The 21,418-nt window shown below is 35.4% G+C and overlaps 5 protein-coding genes across 5 annotated transcripts; 4 read left to right on the top strand and 1 right to left on the bottom strand.

Moving 5' to 3' along the window:
• Positions 1-1,039: 1,039 nt before the first annotated feature.
• On the top strand, positions 1,040-4,208 carry LOC147535081 (glycine-rich protein). Its single transcript, XM_086647004.1, has 7 exons — positions 1,040-1,294; positions 1,545-2,012; positions 2,315-2,478; positions 2,608-2,688; positions 3,417-3,492; positions 3,575-3,667; positions 3,815-4,208. Exons 2-7 carry the CDS (start codon positions 1,562-1,564, stop codon positions 3,967-3,969), a joined length of 1,020 nt encoding a protein of 339 aa, XP_086503130.1. The 5' UTR covers positions 1,040-1,294; positions 1,545-1,561; the 3' UTR covers positions 3,970-4,208.
• A 1,361-nt stretch (positions 4,209-5,569) lies between these two features.
• On the top strand, positions 5,570-6,947 carry LOC147535080 (DUF1442 family protein (DUF1442)). The gene is made up of 2 exons (XM_086647006.1): positions 5,570-5,808; positions 6,081-6,947. The coding sequence occupies exons 1-2, from the start codon at positions 5,752-5,754 to the stop codon at positions 6,687-6,689; spliced, it is 666 nt and encodes a 221-aa protein (XP_086503132.1). The 5' UTR covers positions 5,570-5,751; the 3' UTR covers positions 6,690-6,947.
• A 748-nt stretch (positions 6,948-7,695) lies between these two features.
• Positions 7,696-11,022, top strand: LOC147535079 (Class I peptide chain release factor). The gene is made up of 8 exons (XM_086647007.1): positions 7,696-8,114; positions 9,217-9,276; positions 9,395-9,477; positions 9,974-10,038; positions 10,127-10,160; positions 10,263-10,333; positions 10,549-10,671; positions 10,775-11,022. Exons 1-7 carry the CDS (start codon positions 7,829-7,831, stop codon positions 10,637-10,639), a joined length of 690 nt encoding a protein of 229 aa, XP_086503133.1. The 5' UTR covers positions 7,696-7,828; the 3' UTR covers positions 10,640-10,671; positions 10,775-11,022.
• A 358-nt stretch (positions 11,023-11,380) lies between these two features.
• On the bottom strand, positions 11,381-12,790 carry LOC147535078 (ankyrin repeat/KH domain protein (DUF1442)). Its single transcript, XM_086647005.1, has 2 exons — positions 12,496-12,790; positions 11,381-12,215 (listed from the first exon to the last, which is right to left on the bottom strand). The coding sequence occupies exons 1-2, from the start codon at positions 12,553-12,555 to the stop codon at positions 11,604-11,606; spliced, it is 672 nt and encodes a 223-aa protein (XP_086503131.1). The 5' UTR covers positions 12,556-12,790; the 3' UTR covers positions 11,381-11,603.
• Positions 12,791-15,436: 2,646 nt separating this feature from the next.
• LOC147535077 (uncharacterized) lies at positions 15,437-17,156 on the top strand. Its single transcript, XM_086650166.1, has 3 exons — positions 15,437-15,666; positions 15,904-16,451; positions 17,107-17,156. The coding sequence occupies exons 1-3, from the start codon at positions 15,566-15,568 to the stop codon at positions 17,154-17,156; spliced, it is 699 nt and encodes a 232-aa protein (XP_086506292.1). The 5' UTR covers positions 15,437-15,565.
• The last annotated feature ends 4,262 nt before the right edge of the window (positions 17,157-21,418 follow it).

The following is a 21,418-nucleotide window of genomic DNA, read 5'->3' as shown; positions in this document are numbered from 1 at the left end:
GGCTTGGGTTCTTTTGGTAGTTAGCCAAATGAAACCTGGCCAGATAGGTGAGTATTTGCAGTCTAGACTAGACTTATCACACTCGTCGCTTTAGACTCTATTCGGGTTTGATTCCTTTAGAAGAAGAATCCTAGAAGCAAGGGAGTCCTTGCCGTTTTCACTATACCAGAAATTCTTGGCTAGCTCATCACTGAAGAACAATAGAAGTTTTAAAATGTGCTCACACTTTTGCTAAATGCGACTGCTATGCACAAATTTTGTGAGAAGTTCGTATAGAATATGATGCTTTCAACAAAACATGAGCATCATCCCTCCTCTTCAACACTCAACAAAAAATCCCTCCTCTTTAACAAACAAATTTAGTTCGTCGGTCCATCCCTCCTCTCTATACTGGAATCGACGCCGTCTATCTGCAGTAGGCCAATATACTTGGCCATACATTACTTTCAGGGAAACCTTTTTGTTGTAGGCTGATTTATACTTTCAATATAAACGGTGAGAAAGTACGAAAAAGAACTTAAATTTTTGAAAGATGTTTATCATAGCTTTTGTGCTCATTTTGAGTGGTTTTAGTGTCATTTACAGATATAAAAGAAATTTATCAGATTTAAAATTTTGGATGATCTCTAATTTATACCAGTGTGAAAAACATAAAGAAAATTTGAGACGGGACAAACTGCTTATTGCTCTAGAGTTTTATTTTTGTGAGGTTAGCATTCCAGAGTTTTTTTAGGAATCGATTACGATCTACGTTAGTTGTTACGAGACATTGATACATCATGAAGGTGAGATAAGCACGATAACCGTCTAATTTAATTTTTTTTTTCTTTTGAGATCGACTACGATTACAGTTAGTCGTTACAAGAAATTGATGCATCACTGAGATTCGATAGACACGATAACCGCCTAATTTAAATTAGTAATGAAAGAGACAAGCACGATAACCGTTGACAAACTGCTTTCAGCGAGACTCGATCTCACGACCTCATCTGTTTGTGTAACCACTCTGCCAAAGAGCGTGGACTCATTCTAGTTAAAAATACCCAACTTACTCAAAATTGTGAAATTTTCAGAACCGTTGGAAGTGTTGACACGTGTATGTATAACAGGGATGCTCGACTCTTCGTGTCATCACTAGAACCTTCTTTTGTTATTTTTCTCCCTCAATCGTTTCAAATTCTTTGCTCTGAGTTTAGCGCGATTTCATTTGCTTTCCCTCCTTTCAGCCAAGAGAATTATTTTCCAACTGAAAATTCTAGGGTTTCTCATACACCGCAATTGGACGATCTTCAAGGTATATCACTTCTTCCTTTACCATTTATTCTCTGATTGTTTAAATTATCCATCTATCTACCTATCTCTTATTGCGTTTCTTTTATCTCTATATTTATTTGTTTATGAATTTAGATAACTCAAGTTTGCACATATTATAGTTTTATTTGTCTGGATGATTCGTCGATTATTTTAGATATTCATTTTTGTGATCAGAAGTTTTATCATTTTAAAGTAGGATACTGATTTTGTTATTGCTAATTGAATTTTAGGGTTTAGAAGTTAGAGAATGGAGAGAGGTAGAGGAAATAGAGATGATTTTTTCGGATCAAGTGATCCATTTGGTGGTTTTGAGGGTTTTGGAGGGTTCGGAAATCATCAGAGTTTAATCTCCAACTTCTTTGGTGGAAGGGATCCATTTGACGATCCTTTCTTTTCACGTCCATTTGGAAGCTCGTTCGGAAGAATTCCTGGTTCGAGCATGTTCGGATCAAGCGTGTTTGGTCCGAGTATGTTCGATCAAACTCCCAGTCTATTTGAAGATAGACGAGCTTCTGGATTTATTCAGAATCAACCTCCACAGGAGAATAGATCTAGAGGACCAGTAATTGAAGAAATAAACTCTGATGAAGAAGATGAAGGAGAGGAAAAGGAAGCGGGGGAGAGGCAAAGTAATCAAGGCAAACATTCTAGGGCAAGCAAAGGACCATATGTGGAAGACCCAGATGATGTTGCTGAAGGTAAAAGTCTTTCTTGCGTATATTATAGATTTCAGATATATTCTCTGCTTTGGAAGTGTAAGTTGTTTTCTATGTCAGATCTGAAATCTGAATTGAGGTCGCAATTGACTTGTGTGAATGTTTGCTTGACATCTTGGTTGTCCGGGTGGCCTATTTGGGATGATTTTGGGTCGATTTGAGTCATACAATTCAGATTCAGATGAGTCTAATAAGACAGTTTTTCAGATAATGAAAGGAAAAAAAAAAAAACAGCACCTTTGTTTTAGTTATTTGAGGAATGACAATTGTTGTTTATGTTGTAGAGAGGAAGAGCGATACTTCACAGTACAGGAATGAGTATAACAGGGCTAGTGGAACACAACCTCAGACGAAAACTTTCTCCTTTCAGAGCTCTACCGTTACTTATGGTGGTGTTAATGGTGCATATTATTCGTCCTCGACCTCTAGAAAGATGGGCAGTGATGGAGTAAGTAATTTTGGGCATTTAAGCTCTTGTGATTCGCCATTCCTGTTCTTAACAAGGGAGATTAGAGTATTGAGTTTGTAATTTGATTCATTTTGACAAGGGGGTCTGATGTGTGTGCTGTGTAACTAGGTGGTGGTGGAAGAGAGCAAAGAAGCTGATACAACTAGTGGCAAAGCAACCCATAGGCTTTCTAGAGGAATTCGCGAGAAGGTATTTGTTCTTTTTTGTTTGGAATCACATTTTGTACTTTTTATGTTGTTAAATGTATGTGCTCGTAGTTTAGTAATTAAAAGCAAGACTATATTAATATAAATCATCATAGTAATTAAAAGCAAGACTTATTTAAGATTATCAAAGTACTTGGGCGTGTCCATATTTCATAAGTAACTAGTACACAGCAGGAAGAGATGAATGTGCTATTGTCATATACCAGAGAAGCTTTAACCATGTGACAGTAATAAGAGTATGAGTTCTGCCTAGTTTGGAACTATTGTTGTAGAATTCAAACCAAAACTCAGACTACTTGCTTTGTATGTATAGATATGTACATGGTGCAGTATGTCTATTTGCTTTTAGAGTGAGCAATTGGAGTCTGGTGTTTCAGATAATTTTATCATACAATAATGTATTTTGTATCTGTTTATTTTGGTTGTCTGACTTATTTAGTACAATAAGTATGTATAGGCTGTAGCCATAGTTTATATAATGATGTGTAACATCCTTTGGGGTAGTCTTTCGCTCCGAATAAACTAGGAATTGGTGTCTATCTTATATAGACAAATATATATTTATATATATGTTTTAGTGATTGTATGCTCCAAACTACTGGTAGACGTGGCAGTCTCCTGGAAATTAAGGAGCTCCTCTATGTAAAAATCGTGTTTACTGATTGTTTCTTATGTGCTTAAGAAAGAGGGTTTATTGTGTTGCTCATGTAGGGGCATTCTGTTACAAGAAAGCTCAACCCAGATGGTAAGGTGGACACAGTTCAAACTTTACATAATCTGAATGAAGGTATGTTGTTGGTAAATCCTGATAAACAATTTCTTTTATGGTTTTTAATTCACTGCTAACAAACTTTGCTCCGATTTATCAGATGAACTTCCCGTGTTTGAAGAAGCGTGGAAGGGAAGTGCTAGACAGCACTTACCTGGCTGGGAAGAAGGGTCCCGTGTGCGTGGCAATCCTGGTAAAGTTTTGTGTAGTTAGCCTGGTCCTAAATAATGTCTGCAAATTTTGAGCATGACACAGTACCACATTATTGAGGGAAAAATGGACTTCCTTTAAGGTTGTGTTTGATGTAAGTCCTAATGTATGTTGTTTTGCGATTATGTAGGATCTAGCAGGGATAGGGAGCACGGGAAATCAGCAGGTGCCGATAGAGTTGGGGCCCTTCTTCCTTCAAGAGAGCAGCAGACACATGTGCAGCGGCCAAGGGGGAATATCCGAAGGATAACAATAACTGAACCACACGAAAATGGGGTAAATTAATTCCTCCTCAAGAAGATGAGTTAGCAGAGATGGTTTCTATGTTATATGGAAGGAGGAGAGTTGTTACTTTTTAATAGACTTATGATTTTATATTAGTAGATAGTAAGAAGTATTGTTGTAAGAAGCATTGAACCTATTAAAGAATCAGTGTCATTAAAAATCTTGGTTTTCGAGTGGTTATTGTAAGAAGCATACAACTTGTTAAAGTATCAGTCTACTAGAATTTCAAAACCTAGAAATACTTGTCCTCTCTCGCTCTCTGGGTTGCAAAGACCTCGAGAAAGTCCCACCGCCCAGGCCAGATTTTGCTCCAAGGCTATCCCTAACGGCCCCCTCCCTATCTCTCTCCTTGTATGCATTAGTGCCCGTCATTTTATATTTGTTCAATCCCCTCGGGCGAAAATGGTAGGGGTTTGCCTTGTTTTCGTAGATACAGAGGTTTGATCATTTGCATTGGCCTGGTTTCATCTGTGTCTGTAATGTGTCTGTCTATGTATAACTGCATACTAAGTACATTTCCCAGCCAGTGTTTCAATTTCTGACACAGCTTTTTATGAGTCCATGCATGAGATTATAGCGACGTGGTTCCCAGCCCCTATATATATATGTGTGAATGTAGATAAGGGATAAAGACAGACAAATGAAGGAGTCGACCAGTTTACTATTTTTATTTCTTTTTATTTGAGTGAGTATCCGATATCAATCACTTGATCTGATTTAGATCCCTGTGTACCTTGTCCTTGCAACCAATATATAAGTTGTAACTATACCTAACTTGTGTATAATGATTAATTATACGTATATGCAAAGTTTCTCGGTTTGTCGCCTGAAGATAAGGTGCTGTCATGTTGTACTATTGTTGTAAACATGTACAAGTGAACGTGGTACCAGTTTGATTTGTCGAGGACAAATTGTACCATAAGTTTAATTATATTTTCATGCACATACATGCATGCATTTTGTCCCTTCAAGGACATCACAGCTCAATTCATGAATATATTATCTTAGATTCACTTAAACTATTATTATATTAAGCACACAAACAAATTTTAAATTTGATTTTGACAATTAAGTTGGGTTCCAGGAAGCTCACTTTGGTACAAGTATATTGATTTCCTAGCTAATGACAATGAGATCAAGTTGCAGTCAATAACCTAGCTAATCGCTCATTTTCGCATCTAATTTGGTCATATTAATTATTTCTTTGTTGTTTACTTTGATCATTAACAATCGTACTTATTTTATCTTATTCTTTTTGTTCTTGAATCTCGATATATTTATTTGAATTGTCAAATCTAGTTACATAAAAACACAATATTCAAATGACTATATTTATATGATCACACGTTCGAACAATTGATTTTGTAGGATTGGGTTGTTAGCCAGATCGAAAAAAAAAGACTTTTTGTCTTATTTTCTATTTTCAAATCTCTAATTTTGTATCCATTTATTTAGCATTATAATTTTTAATTTAATTTACATGCACCACCCATGCATGTGGGTCACATGAGATACAGGTTGGTATTCCCATATATTCTTTTCTTTCTCAATCAAAGGTTTGAAACCCTAATTAGTACTCCATTTTAAAGCTTTGTTTTGCCAGTTGGAGTGAGAAAGTATCATGTAGTTTCAACCTTCCTCAGATACTTACTAAATAATCTTCTTGGAGAATACAAATTGTAACAATTTCTTCTTTCTTTAAATAGATGAGATTAAGAGCTAGAAAGAGATCATTTATCTCATTCCCTTCATCACAAAAAGCACAAAGAAGAATAGAAAGATATGGCTTGTTGGTCTGCTGAGAATGCCACAAAAGCTTACCTCAAAACCCTAAAAATGGTAAGTAACCTATAAACCATACCTATATTTTTCTAATAATGCTAAGGAACAAGAAAAACTAGGCAGAGTCAAAAATCATATTTGGCTTCCCGTGATTCGTGGGTTAGTGGACCAGAATCATCAGAAATACAAATCACATTAAGCCACATAAGATTTTTGCCTACGGCTTAATTTTTCTTCTTCCCAAGCATTTTTCATATTTTCATGTCAATTATCTTCCTATATGACCTTACAAGTACTAATTAATGTGGGTTGTTCGGTTTATATTCCAGGGACAAAGAGCTAAGGAACCAGCTGTGGCCGAGTTTATATCGGCCCTTGCTGCTGGTAATAGTGCACAGTACATGGTTGAAGCTTGCTCAGGCAGCGCAGGAGCGACAACACTAGCTCTGGTAGCCGCGGCTCACCAAACCGGTGGTCGCGTTGTTTGTATACTTCGTGGGCACGAAGAACTCGAATCTTCACAAAATGTCCTAGGGCCCAACGCCAAATTTATCGATTTTGTAGTAGGAGATGCTCGAAAGCTATTGAGTTGCCTTAAAGGAGCTGATTTTGTGCTAATAGATTGTAATTTGGATGACCATGAAGGTGTTTTTCGAGCCGTTCAAGAAGAGACTAAGACATCTCGGACGATTTCGGTGGGTTATAATGCATTGGGCAAGGGATCTTGTTGGAAAAATGGTTTCAAGACCCAATTTTTACCTATAGGAGAAGGTTTACTAGTAAGTAGGATACCTGCAAGTAATAGAAAAGTAGAAGATAATTTACTGGCTGCCAAGAGAAGTCATTGGGTTGTTAGGGTAGACAAATGCACAGGTGAAGAACATGTTTTTAGGGTTTTAAGATCAAACCCACAAAACAAATTACAGATTGAAGCTTGAAAATTATTAGATATAAAAGCTTAAATTTTCCTCAATAAATTGTTCCTCAATTTTTAAGCTTAGTTAGGTAACAAAGTTTTAAGTCATGTATTGTGTACATATAATGAAGTTGTAAGGGTAAATGCATGCAAAATAGTCTCATACTGTAAATAACTATTTATATGTATTACCCAATTAGCTCTCTCTAGATTATTTATAGGGATGAGTTTTTCTGTATCTTTTTTATTAGTATTATGTATGAAATCAGGATTTGTTTTCTATTTTACATGCAAATATTAGCTATTTTTCTTTTTCGAAAATAAGTGAGGTGATAACTTCTAAACACAATACATGACAGACCAACTAGGTTGGCACTTTACGTGTGGTGCTTAGTTTAAAAAGAACTAGTTGATACACTTACAGTGGACATTATTTCTCTTTTACGTTCTGACAAAAAAAATATTAGAACGTTTGTTTCAATCGTTCTAACAAAAAATATTATAAGGTTCATTTTTCTGTTATAGTAGCTGTGGTCTTTTGAACTAGCATTCAATTAACATTGGGCCACTAGTCACAAGGCACCACCATCCACTAATATAATTAAAGAAAACAAAAGGGACATGCATTAATCTAAAGAACGACAAACTCCCAAAAATGCAAAGATCGAAGAAAAATCATGTGAACTTATACTAGGGAATGCCCGTATTAAGTTTGTAAGCATCTAATTGCCTAACTACCAATTAAAAATATAAATATGACACAAACGATGAGACGATGACTAAGCTATCGTTTTGAACTTTCGATCCCCAGACTTCGCTTTGTAACTTGTTTTGTATACTTCAGCAGACCTTTTTTGGGAGTCTGCTCAAGTATAAAACACAAAGTTGTTGATTACTCCATCTAATATTCTAATGGGTCGATTTGTCACCTTTGGGGGTTAATAATTGACAAAATGAGGTCCAAATAGATGAGCTACTTAAAAGTTGGGGTCGTTTTGTAATTAGCTCCTTTTTTTTTTTTTTCTTTCGCGACAGTGGAAGTCTTGGTTGTGATTTGTGAACCTTGTGGATTGTGGTGACAAAAAACCAGAGAAATTAAAAATCCCCAAATCCCTTCATTTATTTTACTTTCTCTCTCTTAGGGTTTCCTCCTAAACAACAATGGCAGCAATTAGAATCACAACCAATATGATTACCAGAGGGATTATCCGTTTCTCCCCGCTCTTTAAACCTTTGCCATTTTTGCCGGCGACGTCTGTGAAATTCAGTAGTACTTTTCATTTGATTACGACGCGTAGTATTAGCGTAGGAAGAATCCAATGTATGGCATCAGATTCCGGCGAGAAGAAAGTATCATCTCGTCTGTCACAGGTTCACCAGCTTCTTCAAGAAGCTGAAGAGAGAGCACTCTCTGCTGGGAACGAACCTCCTCCCAAAATCACTTTAGGTATTTCAATTTTGAAAATCCCCAATTTTACTTTTGTTTTCATATTTGTTATCTTTTTGTGTTCCTTATATTGTTTAAATTTGTTATTGATCTTGGGTAGTTATGGTTAGGATAAAGTGGTGTTGATTATGATTAAAAAAAAACCCAATTTTGTTCAATAAACCGCATTTAGATTTTTATTGAATCACAATTGTTTATGCTGTTTACTACTTATGTTCTTTGTGGTTGGTTAAGATTGGAGATTGTAAACTTAGAACTTAGAAGTACGCAAAATTTGAAGATGCCCCAAATGATGTTTAAGCCTCTTTGATGAAATAGTTCATGGTATTAGTAGCAACCAGGGTCTAGTGCTCTAGAAGTTCCATTCCCAATGAAATTAAAAATGAAAAACGAACTCGATAAGACTTTTCGTCTCTAGGACTTGTGACATTGTGGAGGAAGAATCTTAAAGGTAAATGACAACTTGAAAGGACAAACCTCGAGGATAAATGGGTCAAAACTGATGCTTCCAGGACAAATTTGGGTATTCGTCATGAGAAACTGAATCACTAACGTAAAACAGTAAAATTTAATCGAGGAAAGAAACTCACACTCATTTAGTATGATACGTGGAATCGTGGGTACAAAGTCAATTGAATGGATTCTAGTATTATGCATGTGCAAATGTGTGTTGCCTTTGTATGTGACTCATTATGACCTACAGTAGCCTTGCAACCTTTTGATATTATGTTATTGCTTACCTTTTGGAGAATATTCCTGGTCGGATATGTTCTTCCATCAATCTCAAATTTGTGAAATATTGAGACAGGTGCCTCGTTTTAGCTGGTTTTATAGTTGTTTCATCAGGACATCTGTAATAATTTTTTCAGAGTCCTTGGATTAAAGTTGTACATCGGCCAAAACCAATATGACAGTGAGAAAATAGCTGATTTTACAGAGTTACATTTTCTGCTAGTACTATGATTCTGTCACATTCTGTACTTGGTAGCTGATAAATTGAATGCTGTGTGTCTTAACAGTTTTTCATACTCTATAATTACACGATTTCTCTGAACTTTTTTTCTTATCTGCATGATTCTAATTCCTCTTTTCGGTTCTTCAGATCATGTTACTGTTAGTTTTGCAAGAAGTGGTGGACCTGGTGGTCAAAATGTCAACAAAGGTTTGTAAATGTGATCATCTGCACCGGCATACTTGCCTTGATTTTAGTTGGGTATCTTCTCTATTATCTACTTATTCCTTCTGTAGCTTTATAATCCTATGTCAGAATCATGTCACAGTGAACACTAAGGTGGATATGCGGTTCAATGTTAACAGAGCATATTGGATGAGCGACAGGATCAGAGAGAGGATTATACAAATGGTAACTATAAGAAAAACATAAACACTCTATCATTTCCATTTCTACTGCAGGCTTTCTTTCATGAAATCATTAATGTATCTTAGAGACATGAACTAGCTGTAGGGTCACCCTCCTAATTTTTCAAGTGAATGAAGGATTTTAATCAGAGAAAATAATAAGGAATTTGGGTTTTCTCCTACAAGTATGTGTCATTGTTTCGGAGTGTAGAATTGCGGGAGGGGCCGACTTTTGTGGATTGAGGCTTAATTTGATTTGGAGAAAGCAGAATATTAATTCTGCGAATGTTGTATGATCTTTTTCTTTATCCGTTCTTCTCTGGGCTTTACTTAGTGATTATGAAATTACCCTTCTAAGTAACTTAGCAAACATAGGTATAGAATTTATAGTTAAGCTACCATAGGGTCGTTTGCGAATACTTCGAAATTCATTCCCTTTAGTTCTCAATGTTCATGGATGATTGCCTTGTATAATAATTCATTAAAATGCTTGTTCACAGGAGAAGAATCGGATCAATAAAGATGGAGAAATTGTAATTTCTTCTACAAAGACTAGAACACAGAAGTTAGCTTCTGTCCCTACTCATTTCTCCTATCCATTTTTGGTTTTATGTTTCCAAAGCATTCTGTTTCATCCTTCCCTTCTTCTTCAGGGGCAATATTGAAGATGCTCTGGCGAAGCTCCAGGTACCATACATACATGTCCTAATTGAATAAACTCCAGTGTTTAGGTCATAATTTCTAATTTAACCAAGCCGATATTTAGTTTGCATAATAAAAATTGATCAGGCAATCATAGATGCTGCTTCATATGTTCCACCACCTCCTTCAGAAGAACAAAAGAAAAAGATAGCAAAATTGTAAGTATGCTAAATTTCTTGGAACCTGTTCTTTTCCATTCTTGCCTCTGATGTATTTCGGCCTATTTCCTATATACTGCTAAATATGATCTTACTGTTCACTTATTACTCGTATGTTGTACAATGAAGTGATGAACACCATCTGAACTTCTCAAGTGTCGAGAAAGTGTATTCCAACTGAAATAAACATTATGGGTATGTGATCTTCTTACCAGAGCTGCTATAGGAGAGCACAAGAGGCTACAAAACAAGAAAGCCCTTTCACAAAAGAAGGCCATTAGGAGAACACGAGACAGTTGGGATTGAGGATCAAAATCAGCTAATATTTTGATGATTCGGTAAAAATCAAATTTCCCCTAATGGTTGTTTTTCTTTTTCGTGATAGGCATATATCGGTCTCATTTATTATGAGGTTTTCCTTCCATTCTTGCCCTTTCTCAGGTAGAGGGTGGAGAAATTAGTGGGGCGATCTATCAAATTAGATGGATACAGCATAAGAAGACGATGAAATTTCGCGACTAAAGCAACCTGGATTTAGAAACAGCAGGAAGTGATTTTTTTAAAGATAAGTCTGATATTTAATATAATTGTCTGTACAAATCACTGGTTTGCTTTTTTCATGTAATTGCTAGTACCTTGTTGTTCTTATAGAATTACTCTCTGATATCTTAAAATTATTATTCAACTCAGAAGATCCTGACCTTCATGTACTAACACAGAAAATTTATTATTTACCAACACGTATAGTCGGTAGGGTCGGCCAGTTCTCCCAAATCATTCAGGTCAGTGGGATCGGCCATAGATGATCCTGAGCCATTCCCAACCCCACCTGCTCAGTGACAAACCTGACCTGAGCTGTGGGATGATCCCGAGTCATTCTCACCCCAACTGGTTACCATGGGGATCCTGAGTTGATGCGGCCTAAGTTGGTTGGATCGGCCATGGATGATCCGTGAGCCGTTCCCAGCCAAAGTGGTTAGCATTGACCTTCGCCTGAACTGCTTAAGCCTGATATAATCCTTACTCATGATCAAACTCAAAACCAAGTAAATTGAACATCTTAATCCATTCTCAAAACATAATTAACTCATTCATCAACAAGTAATCCCAATCATTTTTCAACCAAACAGTAAGAGGATGAAATCTTGGAGAAAACAAACATTCCATACAGAATTTGATAACAATTATTTCTTTCTTCCTTTATATACAATATACTAAACAAAATAGAACCAAAATCACAAAACCCTTCTTTCATCCTCCTCTATCCCATTCATCTTCTAAAAACAAATTCTTCTCCTGATATTTCATCAACATGTCTTATCCACCGGCTCGTTTTCTTCGTCGAATTCAAACCTCCACCACCACCACTGGTGATTGTGGTTCCTCCTATATGTGCAATCTCAAGTCCTTTCCCCACTGGAAGATACACAGTTCTCACTACTCTAACCCCATGATTAAAAGCACTTCTCCACTTAAACCCTAAAGAACTACTTCTTTTGCTTACATTCTTGCAAACTAAAACAGCACCCCTATGACTTAAGTTAGCAGATCTAAGTATCTTAGGGAAGTCTTTTCGCCGGCAATCAACGACGAGGAAATCTACACCTATGACTCCATTAATGACTTGTTGAGCTTCTCCTACAAGAATTTCAGGTGAATTAATGCCTGCCCTTTGCATGGATTCAGCATATTCCAATCTTGATCCTTCATCTGGTACAATACAAATATGTCTTGCCGATATATGACGACTAGCTAAATATAAACCAATACTTGTTGAAATTACACCTCCGTTACACCATGTTTCTACTATTACTTGTGGTTTCCATCCTCCTGCCATGGCTGATACTAGTTCTGCAACACTTGATTCTTCAAATAACTCACACTGCATGCAAATTTGAAAATTCAAGATTAATAACAAATTACAAGAAAAGGGTATTTGAAATTAGAAAAATTTAGATCTAGAAGAGAGAAACTAGAAAGGGTTGTTTAAAGGTTATTCTTTAAACAGAGAAAAGAACAAGTTCTTATAGAGACCTAGAGAGATGGAGAAGAAAGAATTGGTGGTTGGGTTTTGAAGATTAAAAACGTTAAGGGTTTTGAAGATAACATAGAGAGAGAGAGAGAGAAAACGTGGGTTTTAAAGATTGAAGATAATCACTTACAGTTCTAACAGTATCAATGAAAGATTTTGAAGCAGTTTCAGGGCACCAAACCAGCTTCATATTTTCTCGATCTTCTTGTTGGTGTGGTTGTTTGTTTTATTTCTCTCTCCTCCTCCCTCTCTAGTGAGTTTTTTGTTTTCTTGGGTCTCAAGAAAAAAAAGATGAAGTTAAGGTTGCTTTTATATTTGGAAGAAAAATAGCAATTGAGAGAAAAATATGGAGAGTGGAGAGAGAAAATAGGGAAAGTGGAGAGAGAAAGTCAAACCCAAAAATGAATACTCTATTGGTATTGTGAACCGTTGACATTGGCCACCAAAATCCAACGTGTGGATTTGGATGACAAGTTGGCAACTAAGGGAATTACAAATATATCACCTAGTCTATCTATCTATTCATGATAATTTCAACGATTTGCCCTATTTCTTGTTTATTCTTACACTCCTCTTACCACTATGTTTGTAACTTGTTCTTACACTCTATTACAACCCTCTAATTAGATTGTACCATAACATGTGTCTTTTCTTCCATTAAAAAAAAAAAAAAAATGTAATTCACATTAACTTTCCAATATCACCACACTAGTTTAGTCACATTTCGAGTTTGAAATCATATTAATCTTTTGTTTTTACGATGAGATTCTAATTAGAAGAAGGTTGAGTGATCAGGACTTTGTATTGTCAAAAGGACTTTGTATTGTCAAAAGGACTTTGTATTGTCAAAACTTCATGTTGAAAATATATTTTACTTATTATGTTTCTAAATTTAAATCTCTGCAAATAATAAGAGCCGCAAAAATAGAATATAGTGTAATTGTTGTAATTCTTTCAACCAAAAGAACTCTTCTGTAATTTTTTACTTGTCCCTAAAGTGATTCTTTAATAACTATTATAAGTATGTACTCTCAACAAAAAAAAAAAAAAAGTATGTATTCTATCTCAAACTTAGAAAATATTAAAAGAGAGGAAAATGAAGAAAGCACTAAACACTTCACATAAAAAAGCACCTCACTCAAAGGGTTTGGTCTCAACTCTCACACTCTTTTCTTTTTCATTATTTGGAGTCTAAGGAAGTTTTTTCTCCACCAACTTCTTATCTGAAAATAGATTATTTAATGCATTCAAGGGGGGATTAATATTCTCTTATCATTTATGTATAAGAAATCAAAATTTCCAGAATCCAAACAACACCTGGTAAGGCAACCCTAGCTAGAAATTGAAAACCCATACAATTAATTACAAGAACCAACAAAACCTGCATGAAGCTGCCATGGTTGTCTTTAAATTCATTTCTGGTTAAGAAAAGTCAGACTATTTCTCTATATGGGAAATGCTACCTTCCCCACAAAATTTACCACAACTTTGACAATATTTAAAATGAACTGCATAAATGAGGAGTATGAACCAACACATTGGACGAAAATCTAGTTTGAGTTTTATTGTGTGTCGACAAATCTATATTGTTCACGAAAGATGTTGTCAAAGTTTACAGAAAAAACCATTACATCAACTTACGGTCCGTACAAGTCCTAGTGTTACTTTATATGAATTGATGAATTACTTGATAATTAGTTAGCACTTATTTTTCGTTCTTCTTTTAATTAGTGATAACCAGTACTGATTATGCTTTGAGAATCTTATCAATTGAGTCAGATCATGATTTAATTAATTTTGATTCCAAGGGATGTTTTGTTTATTAGCTTGATTAGGCATGACCAGATATAATTATTATATGCTCAATTGGATTTCTTTTTCATTTCCTTTCTTTTTGTCGAGAAAAAATATTGTAGTACTAATGAATAAATAAAGAACTTTATCTTGCTAGACTATTGGTTATGAATTCTACTTGGAGAGATTCATTGGAGGTCTGTGAACAGACTTAATGGGTCTGCTCTCTCTCTCTCTAGATCTGTAGAGAGAGAGAGTTTAAAAAAAAATTATTTTTTAGAGAGAGAGAATTAAAAAAAAAAGGCCACCGGCCTGAAATTTTGCCGGCCGGCGACCCCTGCCGGAGAAGATGATGATGTGGCGTGGTCAAATGATGTGGCAGAGAGAGAAAATGAGATGGAGGAGAGAGAGTAACGGAAAGTTAAAGATAACGAAAAAAGGGGATCATATGGGTATTTTTGCTAATCTAGGGGGCCAGACAGGAAGCTGGTCACAAAGTTAGGAGCCATTTGAAAAATAACCCAACTAAAATTATACATATTTTTAATTTTTATTTTGTAGGAAAGCATTTTTTTGTTGAACTATTGTAGGAAAGCATTTGATAGTCGATACTAGTCATTTTACATTTTGGAAGTATAATATTGTAACGGATGAGACTTACGGATCAACTTCTATGTTTACTAATTTAATAAAAGAGTTAATTCTTATATGGCCCCCTACTTTGTGACCAGCTTCCTTTATGGTCCCCAAATTTCTGTAAATTCAAATATGGCCCCCTATTTTCATGAAAATGTCATAACTACTCTTCCCATTAATATATTTTCAAAATAAAATTAAAAACAAAAACCTAAATTCCACCTCACTTCCCTCTCCACCACTCATCTCTCTCCACGTCACCTCTCTCCAACTCACCTCTCTCTCTCTCCAAGTCAGCACTCTCATGAAGGTCGCCGGCCGGAAAATTTTCCGGCCGGCGACCTTCAAACTTAAAAAAAAAAAAAAAAAAAAATTTTTTTTCACTCACCTCTTTCTCTCTCTCCAATCAGCACTCTCATGAAGGTCGCCGGCCGGAAAACTTTCCGGCAGGCGACCTTCATACTTAAAAGAAAAAAAAAAAAAAAAAAAATTTTTCACTCATCTCTCTCTCTCTAAAAATTCCGGCGAAGGGGGTTTCCCTTCGCCGGAATCTCTGGTCTGTTGAAGAACAGACCAGATCGGCCTGTTCTTCAACAGACCAGTTCGGTCTGTTCTATTGAAGAACAGAAGAATATCTTTCCGGTCCCGGTACAGAAGAATATCTTAAGATAGATAGAGAGATTTTAGAGAGAGAAAGAAAGCAAGAAGTAGGCGAGAGATTTTAGAGAGAGAAAGAGAGAGAGAGGGATTGCGAGCAAGTAACTGAGAAAATGTCAAAGAAGAAGCCTTTTAGCGGTTCTACTATGACCTTAAAAGATTTTCATGGTGGTTCCATTCCTTCTGATCTTTCTCTCCCTTCCGCTCCCGGCGTGTTAGTATTCATTCATCATTTCAATTCTTGTTTCTTGATTTAATTTTCATCATAATCTCAACTTTAACTTCACATTTCAATCATCTTCATCTGTAGTTTTTAAGATTATAACTTAGTATTATTGATGATGCCCTAGATCTGTGATTTTGTTGATTATTTTCCATCTATTTTAATGTGTTGGATTAATTAATTATTTGGATTGACTCATTTCATTAATTAATCGGTGTTGATTTTCAGCGTGGTAAGACCATCAGATCGTTCTGGTTTTGATCGACCTTCTGTATGGGGAAATCCAAATGGTGGTCGATCTGATCATCGTTTACGCCCAGGATCTTCTGGTACAAACCGTAACTTTGATGAGAAAATTCCGTTTTTGTCAACTCCTGCACATATTGGTCGGAACTTCGATGAAGATGAACGTAAGCCATTAGATGGTATATCTCATCCTAGAAAAACCATCAGTGATGAAGTACTTCGTGCTCCAATGAGCCGAGTCGATCAGAAGCCCGATATTGTAACTACTACCAAATATTCTGGGCGACCAATTTACAGCCCCAATTCTCAATCCAACACTAGTGCCATCACTGATTCATTCGCGTCGAGGTATACTGAACCAGTTCATGTTGGTGCTCATAACCAAATTCCTGTTGGCAATAGTAACAATCAGGTCGTTCCAAATGCATGGGGGGTGAGGAAGGAAGTAGGTGTTAGCGAATCTCTCAATTCTTCTGGTTGGTCTGTTCTGTTGAAGAACAGACGTTCTGTTCTTCAACAGAACAGACCAGGTCTGTTGAAGAACAGACCAAATCGGTCTGTTCTTCAACAGACCAGATTCCGGCGAAGGGAAACCCCCTTCGCCGGAATTTTTAGAGAGAGAGAGATGAGTGAAAAAAAAAAAAAAAAAATTTTAAGTATGAAGGTCGCCGGCCGGAAAATTTTCTGGCCGGCGACCTTCATGAGAGTGCTGATTGGAGAGAGAGGTGAGTGAAAAAAATTTTTTTTTTTTTTTTTTTAAGTTTGAAGGTCGCCGGCCGGAAAATTTTCCGGCCGGCGACCTTCATGAGAGTGCTGACTTGGAGAGAGAGAGAGGTGACGTGGAGAGAGGTGACGTGGAGAGAGGTGACGTGGAGAGAGATGAGTGGTGGAGAGGGAAGTGAGGTGGAATTTAGGTTTTTGTTTTTAATTTTATTTTGAAAATATATTAATGGGAAGGGTAGTTATGACATTTCTATGAAAATAGGGGGCCATATTTGAATTTACAGAAATTTGGGGGCCATAAAGGAAGCTGGTCACAAAGTAGGGGGCCATTTAGGAATTAACTCTTAATAAAAATGGTATATTTATTGATCTTGCAAGTTGAAGTGGATTATCTACTTTTGCGTATATAAACTAGTTGCTCCTTTTTTTTATTGTAATTTTATTCTTTTTATGTATTGGTAGAACTCTCAACTTCCTATAGTCCATCATTTTATTCTGTTATTATGATATGAATCTCAAAACTCATTACATTCATTATATGACATGAGTTTATTATTAATATATAGGGTTATTTCTCTAATGGCCTCCAACTTTGCGACCAGCTTCCCCCCTGCCCCCCTACTTTACGAGAAATACCCATATGGCCTCCTTTCGTTATAACACCGTCATTATCTCTCCTCCATCATGTTTTCTCTCTTTGCCAACTCACGCCACATCATCTGTTACGCCACCTCATCACCTTCTCCGGCAGAGGTCATCGGCCGACCTGCGACCTCTGCCGGAATTTGGCCGACCTGCGACCTCTGCCGGAGAAGGTGATCAGGTGGCGTAACATATGATGTGGCGTGAGTTGACAGAGAGAGAAAACATGATGGAGGAGAGAGAATGACGGTGTTATAACGGAAGGGGGTCATATAGGTATTTCTCGTAAAGTAGGGAGCCAGACGGGAAGCTGGTCATAAAGTTGGGGCCATTAGGTAGGGATGTCAACGGGGCGGGTTTGGGACGGGTTACCTCTTTCCCAAGTCCGCCCCGTTAATAAACGGGTTTTACCATTCCCGCCCCAATAGTTAATCGGGGTGGGTATTTAATTACCATACCCGTTCCAACTAGGAAATTACTTAACCATTACCAACCCGCCCCGCCCCGTTTAACATGAAACGGTGCGGGGCGGGTCGGATTTAAACATAAATTTTATATTTTTATTTCAAATAAGTTAGATTAATCAAAATAATATAAATATTATAAACAAAACTTTTAACATTTTGGTTTTATCAACTATAAACACTACAACTTATTGCATAATATAAAATATAAAATAGTAAAATTGATGATATAACATAAAAAGTTTTAGAAACCTATTGTATATATAATAACATAACATATTTAATCGGGACGGGGCGGGGCGGGTTTTACTACCTAATCCCAAACCCACCCCGAACCCGGTAAATGGTTTTATCTTCATACCATTACCGTCCCATTTAATAAACGGGACGGTAAAACCCGTTCCATTAGGGGCGGATTCGGGAAAAAATCCACCGGTTCGGACCAAATTGCCACCCCTACCATTAGGAAAATAACCCTAATATGTAATATGTAGATGTATCATGAATTTAAAGACCTTTAATGTCCATTCATCCTTGCCCTTCCATTCATTTACAATGTGCCCGGTGTAGTACCTTTCAACAAAATAAAAAAAATGTGCCCGGTGTAGTAATCAAACCTTTGAAGGGACGCAAGTAGAGCTTCATCTTAGATCGGCATCTGTACGGCTGCCACCTCATTATTGTATAGTTATGAAATAAAAGTCAGTTTGCTGACGTGTACAAGCTGATCCAAATTCACTTTTATGGGATGACAATTTCTCCTCTCATCTTATAGATGTGTCAATTTTGTTTTCATCTCTTAAGTGTAAGTACTTTTCTAACCATTTACTTGTGTTAATATTGTTGTCTTCCAAATTAAAATCAATATTTAGCAACAAGTAGAGATGATTTAACTATTATATTCACAGTTATCAGATCATCAATCTCCTACGAGAATGATTATCACTCGATTTTTTTTAGTGATTTTGTTTGTATACATTTTAACAATTTTTTCTCTAATAAGTATATCATTCCCTCGCCTTCTTTTTGGTGCAATCGATTGTTTTGCAATATAAAAAGAAAAACTAGGTGGACAAATTAAACGGGAAGAGAAAAACAGTACTACAAAAAAGTGACCAAGAGAACTAGTACAAATAGATAAGCTTAGAAGGAAAAGAAAAACCAAGCTAATTTGTAAAGTTTGGGTATCGAAAAAATAGTTGGGAGAGTACGAAAAAGATATAAGTTTTGGAGAATTAACCCTTATTTATTGTTGTTTTCGGATCTAAAAGAGGGTTCTTTATATTTGCAATTTAATTATTTCATTTTTCAAGTAATGTGAAACTTACTTTGTTTTGTATTTCTTCATGGGAGAGATGGTAGGTAAAATTTTATTGTTTCCGGACAATAAAAATTGCTAAGAAAGAATGTACCTCTTATGTCTCAACTACCATTGTATTATTCAATATAGATTCAAAATCATCTTCTCTGGACTATAATCTTCTTTAGAGTTAAAGGGTATAAAAATGCTAGCTTCTTCATAATTAAAGTATTTGAAATGAAAAGCTATTAATTATCCAAAAATATATGTATATGCAAAGTTATAATGGAGTATATACCCAAAATCAGAAGTTGGGCTGTAAAAATGATTTCAGTAATTCACTGAATAAGGTAGAAGAATGAAGTCACTTCTTAATAATTAATCATTATTATTAGTTATTTTATTCTAATTCTTTCATTTTTGTCATAATCATTACTCATTAAACTTTGAAAATTTGGCCATGAGACTCAAATCATGATTAAACTAAACTTTGATTCCTGTGGATGTCGTTTATGTGATCAATTAACATAATTAAGGGCATCAATTTTGATTTATTTTTTATATTTTTCTTGTTTGTCGGCTAAAGAAATATTATAGTAGTAGTCACAAATTAAATAAAGAAGCTTATCTAATTCGACATAAATACTAGATTATGAACACTTTCCATCATTGCCACAGAAGAGTTAGATCTTATAGAATCGGTTCCAAAAGTTTGTAATGTTCATTGGGCTATACCCCTATAGTATAGATACTCGTCCGAAAAGAGTTTAATAATCATCTAAAATATTATGTCGACATAGTCAATTAGTTTGAGCATATGGTTCATAATCAACTCTTGTTCAACCAGTGTATAATTTTTGTATTAACAATATAGGTCGGCTCTAATGATTAATGATATATAGAAAAGAAGGAATTCTTTTTGGGTATCATGGATTTTTTTATTTTTTCAACAAAAAAAATGGATTTTTTTTTTTTTTTTGCTTGGGTTTACCATTTGAAGTGTTTTGGTTAGAAAATCTACCTCCATCTAAGAAAAACCGAGTAGATGAAACTTCCATGAAGTGGTATTCTTAAAGCATCTCCAATGCAGAACTCAAAAAAAATCTCTATTCATCCTATGTGTCAAGTTCCAATTGAGATTCTCACTCATAGGTGGCGGAAATAGAGATCCTCAATTTTTTTGTGTCTCCAATGCAAAACTCTAAACTCATCTTATTTACTTATGTGGCATGGTTATTTTTATAAATAGATAATTATTTATTTAGAAAATATAGAAGACTCAATTTCTACCGGTTGAAAATCTAATATTGATGAGTTGGGCAATTAGAGATATCACAAGAGGACACTCTTGAGATATCTCTATTCTACCCTCGACACGTCATCTTGAAGATCCACATAGAGTATTGCATTGGAGAGAGTTTTTAAGAGAAGAACTTTAAAAATTATATGTGACATTCACTGATATTTAGGAAGAAACCTGTTATTTAAAATGTATTTGTGGTTCGACTCAATGGTTAAGTCTTTGTTAATGGAAGTGGTTGGCATGTGTTCAACTCCTGTGTACCTTCTCTTTCCTTGTTTTTTTGATTGAATTATTAGGGGTGTTTGGTTTTGAATAAGTTATCAATATATATATATATATACTCTATATTCTTAAGAGGACAAATTTTATTTTAGGCCAACACAAATCTTCTTTATAGCTAGTTTTTCTTGACACATATCAAACATAAACTTACCTAAAATTTTATTTACACGAAATGAAGTTTGCGAAAAATACTTTGTCATTTCAGTTTTGTATAGTTTTCTTACTATGGATATATTTGGATCACGAAAGATAGAGTTTCGACGACAACTATCGAATGTTTTTGTGTAGTTTGTTTAATTTGAATCATTTCGATCCCTGTTTTAAATCTTGACTCCGCCCCTGGACATTTAGAGTTTTTAAGATTAAGTGTTGCATTAGAGATGCTCTTAATTAGATACTTAGCTAGATATCTCAATTATCTTCATACATTCATCTTTTGTTTCTTAAGCAATATTATTTGCTTTAAAATATGTGTCTAAATATCTTTGTAATTGTTTAAATTATATAAAAACATATAAATGTGTGTGTGTTTCTATATATATACATATAACATAAGTGTGAGAATAGTCCCACATGGGAGAATGGGTAACTAGCAACCAAGAATATAAAGTATAGGTCCACTCATTGCCAATTGATTTTGAGTTGGGTGACGACAAACTTAATAATAAACAACTAATTTTTATTTCATCAAAAAAAATGAGCAACTAATTTTGACTCTACTTGAGATGCTAAATTAGACACATTTTTCTAGTGATTACTGTTTAATTTTTTTGTTGATAAATA

This window comes from Eschscholzia californica, unplaced genomic scaffold (assembly GCF_041429995.1).
Source record: "Eschscholzia californica isolate CP2 unplaced genomic scaffold, dmEscCali1.0.p SCAF_6, whole genome shotgun sequence".
Classification (NCBI taxonomy): Eukaryota; Viridiplantae; Streptophyta; class Magnoliopsida; order Ranunculales; family Papaveraceae; genus Eschscholzia; species Eschscholzia californica.
This window is presented reverse-complemented; position numbering and strand designations above follow the sequence as displayed.